General features: G+C 40.1%; 1 protein-coding gene across 1 annotated transcript; it reads right to left on the bottom strand.

Annotated features, from left to right (window-relative positions):
* Positions 1–7,762: 7,762 nt before the first annotated feature.
* On the bottom strand, positions 7,763–9,104 carry LOC115764174 (transcription factor LBX2-like). The gene is made up of 3 exons (XM_030707061.1): positions 8,853–9,104; positions 8,355–8,440; positions 7,763–8,302 (listed from the first exon to the last, which is right to left on the bottom strand). The coding sequence occupies exons 1-3, from the start codon at positions 9,102–9,104 to the stop codon at positions 8,089–8,091; spliced, it is 552 nt and encodes a 183-aa protein (XP_030562921.1). The 3' UTR covers positions 7,763–8,088.
* Positions 9,105–9,682: the final 578 nt, after the last annotated feature.

Here is a 9,682-nt window from a genome sequence, read left to right as displayed (position 1 = left end):
AGACTCTAGAGTATCTTTACATATTTGGCTACCTGTCTACTTCCATCAAATTAAATATTCATATCTCGTAGAATTTTCTTAATTTTCGGTACATAAAAACATTAAAATTAAATTTTCACTAAAATCAGCCAAAAAACATGGAAGTTATTTGAGAATAAATTGTGCAGAGTCGAGGCATGCCAATGTATCTGACAGTTTTTTACAGGGTATTTCCCAGCCGCGCACTCTCTGTGTATTAGTTCACTTTCAGTTTTGTCTTTGCATTTGTTTTTTATGAACTTCCCAGACAAATTAGACGAAACGTTAGGAAATCGTAAATTAATCAGAGGCATTTGTCTAAATCAAATATTTGTTTGCCGGTTGCTGTAAAAAGTTGCCACCCACAGGGGCAGGGGCAGGGGGCGGGGGAAGGGAAAGGGGGCAGGATTGCCCTCAACTGGAAATGTTCCATGTACTCGTACTTGCCTTATGAAGCGCTTAGTTCGCGGCGGATACACTTAGAGAAATGATCAAGCATTTTGTTAGGCGCGAAAGTGTTTAAAATTGGGAAAGATATTTTTATTTCAAGAACTCGTTTCAATCTAGAAATGTTGCATATTTAAAAATACACTTTAGTTTAATACTAAAATGAAATATATTTGAATATTTTAGTAATATTTCCTAATAACGTTTTTTTTTTCGAAATTATGATAATGATTATGATTATGATAATAATGATATATTTTGCAATAATGTATATTTTTGAAAACAAGAAAATTTTTGAATGTTTACAATTTTTATTGCTTGAGGGAAATAATTTTTTTTAGTGTACTTCATTTGAGTAATGCAAACATTAAGTATGTAAATTCTCTGAATAAGTAAATTTTACTTAATCATATTCATATTGAAAAATAAATTCTTATTTTCAGATCTCCATTTAATCTCAAAATTGTTGAATACTTCAAAATAAGGTCAACAAAATATTTGAATACCTCTTAGAAACTTTCCATAAAATTTAATATATATTTGAAATTGTAGAAATATTTTCTAAAAATATATGTTTATGACAAGTTAAGATAATTTTTGAAAGTTTGACAGTCTTGTATGTTTGAGGGAAATCATTTTTTTTTCAGTGTAAAGCGAGTAAAGTCCACTTCATGCGTACTTCAGATATGTAAATTCCTTCTTGATAAGAATATTCGATATCAATATTGCATCTAAAATTGTTAGATGAAATTTATAGAAACTCGATGCGTTTTTTCGCTGAGTGTATTGGCATGTATATGAGGTACATATTTTTAAAATGCAATAAAACTCAACGCGCCAATTTGTAGGCAATTAAATTTGATTTTCGTGTAGGAATTTTGATTTGACGGCGATTCGAAATCGCGACTCTGACGTCCGGGTTCCGAATAGAATACAAATTGCCAATGATCATTAGACTAATGATGATCGGTTGCCATTGGGCTTATTGGTTGTTTACACTGTAATATTTGTTGTTCAACGCCAAATTCGGCTGCAGTTCTTCGTTCTGTATTGGTCTTTAGCTGGTTTATTGTTTGTTGCCACATGCCGGGCAAATGATACTTTGTTTATTGGCACGAATTGGCCAAAATAAATGCCGTACGGCATTTGCGTTTGCGGTAAATCATTTGATTTGGGCAGAACCTTGAGCTGGAGCAGCTCAAGTGGCTTCCACTGCACAATTCTAAATTCGCAATCAATTGCAATTGATCTCCAACTCAATCTTCAGATTGGCCGCAAAATGCAGCCATAAAATTCCGTTCCAAGTGTTCCATCAAATTGAGGCTTTTAAGCCTCCAGGCTGAAGTGGCATTCGGACTGGGCCAACAAATGCGCAATTAGCCGCTATTACATTAATAATACGCGTACTTGTCCATACCATAATACCATAATACCATAATAATTGAAACTATTTGGTAAGCGGCAAATGGAAAATGGAAAATCGGAAAATCGGAAAGTAGAAACGAAATCAAATGAAATGAAAAGCGCACATTGGTCAAAGTGAATTGGCCGGCCACTTAAGAGCCTAAACGTAACAAGAACAGAGAACTGCCCCCCCCCCCTCACTCTCCCTTCCCTTGCCTCCACCTAGTTCTCTCGCTGACCTTCAGTCGCACTCACAGTGTTCGCCTTGGTCAACTTCTACAACCTGATAGTTGATCCGAATCATTATGGGGGCATTGGCAATTTTTGCAGCCTCTTCCAGCTGGACTTCTGTCTGTGTCTTCTAAGGGGTAAGAAGTTGATCCGGGTCATTATCGAGGCATTGGGTATTGTTGCAGCTCCTCTGCCTTCTGCTCCACATGCAGCACAGTTGGGTATCTGGATCATGGATCATGGAACTGAGCCTGGGCCAGAACAGAATCCATTGGGTCGAAATGCGCCAGTTTGTTCTAGGCGTCTAGACTACCCATGCCAACCCGCTTGAACCCGATCTCTGGTGGCAAGCAATTGGAAACCGTCGACATGGTGGCATGGTCGCGCGACCCGCTAACTGATCATCTAATCATGCGTGTGGCTTTGTTTACAAGTCACGCCTGCGCCGCCGGCTACTTGTCGCCCAGACAGGACACGGCGTTCGCACTTGAGTGTGTCGGCAGCAGGTCCTGAAATATGTGTGAACCTTTGGCCATGTCGAGCCTCAAGTGGCCTTGTGGCAGACACCAATTGCTTCAATATTTTGACCAGTTTGTCAAGTGCCTGCCCTGCCCCAGAAAAGGTAGCCCTAATTGGTGGTCAATTGTCTGCCGCTTGCCGCCAGGACTTGTCTAGACAGCTGTTCCGGGCCTCGGCAAGTTGTTTGTTTATATATTTGTTTTGATTTGCGCCACGGGACATGGCGGTTGGCCACAATTGCGACACATTGGCCAATGGCAACGTTCTGTCGCGCCTGAGTGGCAACGCCGGCCGCGGCGCGACAGAGGCGCCTTCGCATCCAACTGGCCACTCGGACCACACAAGTCAAGATGGGAATTTTAGCTTAAATTCACAATTTATAAAAAATTATAAATAAATAAAAATTTAAATAAAATAAAAGTAAATAAAACGTTTTTATGTTATGAATATATATTCTTGATCAGGGGATAGGCAGTAAGTACATACAACGGAATCGTTTGTTTTCATAGAAAATATCGGATAATAATGGGTTTTTGTTTATAAGAATTTCCCTCTTTCTTGCTATATTAAAATACATGCCAAATCTTGATATTGAAGCTCTATTAAATATATATTTAGCATATATGTATGCAAAAATGGAAAATACCCATTGAGTAATAAATTTTTTTTCATTTTTTAATCAATGGTCAATGCTTTAGGTACGCCATTTTTCTGAGTTAAATAATTTCCCTCTTCGCTGTTTACACATCTTTGAATTTTAATCACGTCTTACAAGTATGTTTGTATGCATATGTATGTATGCACAGCAGGCTGCGGCTGCACCAGAGCTGTGGTCAATATGACGGTTGGGAGGGGTAATTCAAATATCCACAGCGCGCACGCCACTGATCGCAACCCTTTTGATCCCGTTAACTCAACTATGCATTTTTGTGCATTTTGTGCCTCAGTTGTTGTTGTATGAGTGCGAATGCCCGCTGAGCGCAGGTAGAAGCTCAATGAAGGAAATTAGTCTGTGCGCGCTTCGCCTGTTTGTCGGTCGCATTGTCTACGCGTACGATTAAAGTCGGGTTCTAACATAGCTAGATCAATCTAATTTAGTTAAACGTGATTAGCTTGTGCTGTGTAAGTGTGTGTGTAGACTGTCAAATATTAATTTGTGTACAGCCGCCATTGCATTAAACGATAAAAAAATGCGTTTAATTTATGATGCCGAAGTTTTTCACTGAACACAAATTGGCGCGCGCAGCGAGAGAGGGAGAGAGAGAGAGAGAGTGCGCGAGAGTAATTATAAGCTTGTCTTGAATGGACAAGCGTGCGCTTGCATGTATATTTGCTTATGTTTATTTACCGCAATTACATTATGGTATCTATCTTACTCTTTATAACCTTGCAGAGGGTATAATTATTTTCCCACGTAATATGTAACGCAGGCGTCTCTGCTCCCGCTAAGCATATGTATATTGCCTTGGTCGCTGTCAACTGGCATTTAAATCTATTTCAAAATTCATGTTTAAAGGGTGCCCTCAAATATCCTATATAGACATAGGTCGAAATTTCCCACCTCCATGAATGAGAAAATAAACAATACTTCAGGTATGCTGATTTAACTGTGTCTAATAATTTCGACGACTGCTGTTGACACATCTTTCACTTTTAATTCCGTTTTACATATGTTTGTATGTATATGTATGTATGTACGACAGCAGGCTGCGGCTGCACCAGAGCTGTTGTTATGGGGAAGGGAAGGGGTTATTCAAACGTCTATTGCGCGAACGCCACTGATCGCAACACTTTTGATCCCGTTACTTTAACTATGCACCGACGCAAATCCTCTCACCATGCTCTCCGTTTTTGTTGTATTAGTGCAAGCGCCTGCTGAGCCTCGGGACGAGCTTAATGAGGCGAATTAGTCTGTGCGCGCTTCGCCTATAATTCGGTCGCATTGTCTACGCGTGGTGTATTTAATGTCGTGTTCTAACAGGGTTAAATTAATAATTTTTTTTCAAGTCTGATAAGTTTGTGTTGTGTATGTGTGTGTAAATTGTCAAATATTAATTTGTTTACCGCCGCCATTGCATTTAATCATAAAATAAGTGCTTAATTTCTGATGACGCACAACATAATGCGCATGCTGCGAAAGAGAGGAGAGAGAGAGAGAGAGAGAGCGGGAAATCGCGAGAGTAATTTGAAGCTTTTCTTGAATGGGTAAGTGTGCGTTTATTATAGTATGTATGTATGTATATATTTATTTACCGTAATTAACTGGAATACATTTTGGTATTTATCTCCTGCTTTATTACTGTGGGGAGGGTATAATTGTTTTCTTACGTAACATGTAACGCATGGGAGAACACGTCGCCGATCCTATTATCACGAAGTCGAAGCTGAATCGTTCAAATTTTTTTTCTATAATAATATCGAAAAACTAGAATTGCTGAAGAGATCTCTTGGTTTATACATATGAATGTATATTAATTTGTACGAGTCTCCGCTTGGCTCATGAACAATATGAACTAACTGAACCAGTTCTCAACCCGGCATTGACTAGTTCAATTGAACATATCTGGGAATGGAACGACAAAAACAGCTCCAATCAAAACCATATTTCAAACAAGCAATGCGCACAGCAACAACAAACAATGCCGCGCGGAGGCGACCGCGACGAGGCACACAATTTAATGCACTCTCCAGTCGAGTCGGTTAATTCCCCGTGCTCTTTTGCAGCCCCATCAGGTGTTGCGGCGGCGTTGACTTTGTGGGTCGCCCTCCCCACGCACCCTCCCCCTGCCCTCCATTAGAAGCGCAAATTGTTTATGCTACTTTGTGAGCAATAAAAGTGCAAAAGGCAGGGCAGGACAGACGCGGAACCAGGCCATGTGGGTGGTCGCTATGTTGCCCCAGCCACAGACCGTGCCCCTGCCCCTCCCCTCTGCCCCTTTCCCCTTTCCCTTTCTATGTAAATGTCCGCGAGTGCTAATCACCGGCAACTCTTCAAAGTCGCTCGTGTGGAATTAATCGGCGTATTGTATTGTATTTGAGCAACAGGATGTTGCACGGATTGAGTCTAACAAAATCCCTGTGGGAGCTGAATCATAATTGAATTGATTTCTGGTGAAAGCGGCCACTTGTAAGTGTCGGGGAGGACTGGGAGCTAGGCTGGGGCCTTAATTTGACTTAATTGTGTCATTACGAGGCGCGTATCTCTGTGCCCCGAAAAGGCCTGGGAAAAGTGCGCCGCACTCAGCTCAAGTGCGACTTTGAGCACATTAACGATGATCTTGGATAGCTCTCTGTTGTTGTCGGTTGCAGTTTGTTGACCTTTCGACTGGGAACTTTGCCCTCAGTATCGTTTTGTGATTCCGTTTCGATGCGCTTTGTTGTTTCTAGGTGCATCTATTTATTTACACTTGTCAATAAAATCGACATCATTTGCATTTTGATTTGCGCCTCAGATCAACAGGCTATGAAAACAAATCATTTCTCATTGCTCATTTCGCAAATTTACCAATCGCATATTTACGTCTTCATAATTTGCACTCAGTTTTGCAGTTTTACGATTTGCCGACTTCTCCGATTGAGATCTATTTTTATGGGCCTGCAGGGCCCCAAAAGATGCGAGGAGCTGTTTATGTCTGAGCTAAAGGGGACTCTATAATTTAACTGTTTTATAAAAAACACAACACTTAATATTTATAATAAAACATTTCGCTTTATATATATATTTTATTTCAAATAATATTTAAAGATAGTTTCATTTTAAATATTCAAATTCAAACGTTATTTGAGCATAAGCTTTTGGTTTGAGTCCAGGCTGTGTAACAGTGCGTAAAGTTCAAATGCGGTGTGCGTCTAGGCTTACGCATTATTTGGTGTGTAACTGTACTAGTTGTTGTCAAGCAGTTAACGACACTGCTTAGCGCAAGCAGTTCAAGCTGTTGTCCCTGCTTGATGAACTAGTTGTGCGCATAATAACATACCAGTATATTTGATCACTGTTGAATGGAACCAGTGTTTAGCTAGGACGCCAACCAATTGTTAGATGCACTGCTTGTTGTTTTATTGTAATGAAAGCAGTTTCAATGCATTGTATGGCAGACTTATGTAATACATGTGGAATGACTTAATTTTTATATGGCAGCAGCAGGCCAGAGTTTTCAGTTTATATGACAGCAGCATATCAGAGTTTTCGTTTATATGCCAACAGATCGTGTCATACATATATGACAGCAACAGACCAAACTATCGTTTTTGTGTCATATTACATCCAGTCAGAACTTAACATGTATATGGGAATTGCTGATCATAATATAATTTGGATATGACAGCAGTTAGACAAGATTTTCATTTAAATATGCCATATTTATATGGCGGACGAGTAGTTCATGTCGCACAGCATCAGGTCACATCTTAATTTGTATGACAGCTATGCAGCTAATTGTAAATCCTTCCTTTTATATGTCAACAGCATGGCATATACAGGCCAGGGTAGTTATTTATATGGCAACAGCAGCTTTTGTATGGCAATAGCATGATATGACAGCAGCATGTTATACAGCAGCAGGCAGCGTCATTTATATAGCAGCAGCAAACGAGAGTATCTTTTTTATATGGTAGCAAAATGTTTTATATGACAGAAGCCGGCCATAGTTTAATTTTGGTATGGCAGCAGCTAAAGAGTCCTGGCCTGTGTCCTTTATATGACAGCAGCAGCATGACATATAACAGCCAGCCAGAGTAGATATTTATATGACAAGAACAGATCCGTAATTTTGTTTTTATATGACAGCAACAGAGCAGAGTTCATTTATGTATGACAGCGGTATGTCATATGTCAGTAGGTCAGATGGCAACAGCTGGCCATAGTTTCTCTACTATGTGAGAGCTTTATTGCTGTATGGCAGCAGTGTGTCATACATCATCATATTTATATGGCAGCAGCTGGCATACATAGTCCAGGTTCGTAATTCGAACAGTTTGCTTCGGGCTCTAAATCTATCTTCGTTAATCAAGCAGAGCCCGTTTTTGCCTGTTCAAACTATTGAGGTAACACTGTACTCTATTAAGAGAGAGAGAGACAGAAAGAGAGAGAGAGAGCAGCTAAAAGTCGGTGTTTCGTTACGAATCTAAATGCTAGAATTTATTTTAGATTGCAAAAACTTAAATTATGAACCGTGACATACGGCACATACTCCACATACGCCACATATTCCACATACTCCACATACTCTACATTCGGCTAGCACAGTAGACACTCTTGAGTCACGGACGTGCACAACTATTACAGCTATTTAGACACGAATCACAAGCAGCTAATACGAAATTTAATACTCTACAATTAGGAAAATGATTCAAAGAAATTGCTTGCATTTGCTTTGCTTTTTCTTTTTTCTTCTTCTTTTTTTTTTTTGGCAAATTAGAAGTCGCGCGTTTTGTTTGTGTTTTAGTTTACAAATTGGGCTAATCTGGGAGTTAATGCGAATTGCTGTTGTTGCCCGCCTCCGTCGGGGGCGTGGGGTAGAGCAGCTTGCCGTCCGAGTAGCGCATCAGGGTCATCATCTTGAGCATGCGCAGCTCCTCCTTGTCCCGACTGGAGCCGGTTGGAGCCTGGTGATGCGGATGGGGATGATGATGGTTGTGGCTACTGCTCGGCCGGCATCGCGTGCGATCTGCTGACTGGTCGGGTCTTTAAAATACTCAAGTCATTAACATTCTCTAAAAAGCTTTTGTTCGCTGACAATTGTTTCACGCTCTGCACGTCCTTCTTCAGCTCCTCCATGTCGCGCTTCAGCTTGGCGCGTCGATTCTGGAACCATGTGATCACCTATGCGTGCGAAAAGGTTACAAAGTTCCAACAAAAAAAAAACCACAAATCGACTACACTCAGAGAAATTCTTGACTTGTTGAGATTGATTAAAAGTTGATCAATTTTTAAGATTAAACTTTTGAAAAAAGTCAAAATGCGCTTGCAAAATATTTAAAACAAGAATTTGCTTGCTTGAAATAAGCGGAAACAAATTACTCAGCATTCCAAAAAAAAGAATTTTCTTCCAATTTCTCATAAATTAAAATCTCAGAAATTTAATTCTTATCTGAGAAGAATCATAACATCGCAGATTGATAATGATTTTGAAGAAGTTTTCCTCTCAGCTCTCAGAATTTTAAATCTACTCCGACCAAGCACTCCAATCGTTTCTCTGAGTGTATTTGAGAGTGTATTGCATTTGAATACTCACCTGCGCATTGGAGAGACCCAAACCGGCGGCAATCTCATCACGATCCGCTGGCGACAGATATTTCTGATAGAGAAATCGTTTCTCCAGCTCAAAGATCTGTTGATTCGTAAATGCGGTGCGCGATTTGCGCTTCTTCTTTGGATTCGATCGCGTGGCAAAGATATTCAGCGTGGCGGGATCTGAAATAGAATGCCATAAATAACGATTACAACTGGCGAACTGAAGAACTGCCGAACTGTCAAAGCTGGGCATCAAAAAAGGTTCGAAATATCTGATCTGATGCCTCCATAAAAACAACAAGTAAGAGGTTCTAGTCGGGAGCTCCCGACTAGGGGATACCCTGAACCCTCTTCTTCCAACATCAAATGCATATATATATTCTATTTTAGAAGCTATATGTCAAGTTTGGTGACTCTAGCTCTTATTTACCAAAATTGCCCAAAAAACAGGATATCGATATCGATTTTTATCGATTGCTTAGAAACGGAGTAAGTTATCGATTATCGGAAACAAACTCGATCGGCGCGGGAGCTAGGAGCACCTACATCTAAATTTCAAGTCTCTAGCTCTTATAGGTTCTGAGATCCTTGCGTTCATACATACGGACAGACGGACGGACAGACAGACGGACATGGATAGATCGACTCGGCTATTGATGCTGATCAAGAATATATATACTTTATGGGCTCGGAGATGCTTCCTTCTGCCTGTTACATACATTTGCATTTTGCACAAATACAATATACCCTTTTTAGCCATTTTTAATGGGTTCAGGGTATAAAAAGTGCCTCTATTAAGTGTTCCGGCTTTCCTTTGGGCCACTTTCCACA

This window comes from Drosophila novamexicana, unplaced genomic scaffold (genome assembly GCF_003285875.2).
Source record: "Drosophila novamexicana strain 15010-1031.04,08,12 unplaced genomic scaffold, DnovRS2.1 tig00000817-arrow-arrow-pilon, whole genome shotgun sequence".
NCBI classification, from domain to species: Eukaryota; Metazoa; Arthropoda; class Insecta; order Diptera; family Drosophilidae; genus Drosophila; species Drosophila novamexicana.
The sequence above is the reverse complement of the archived record's forward strand: the minus strand, read 5'-3'. Positions and strand labels throughout refer to the sequence as shown.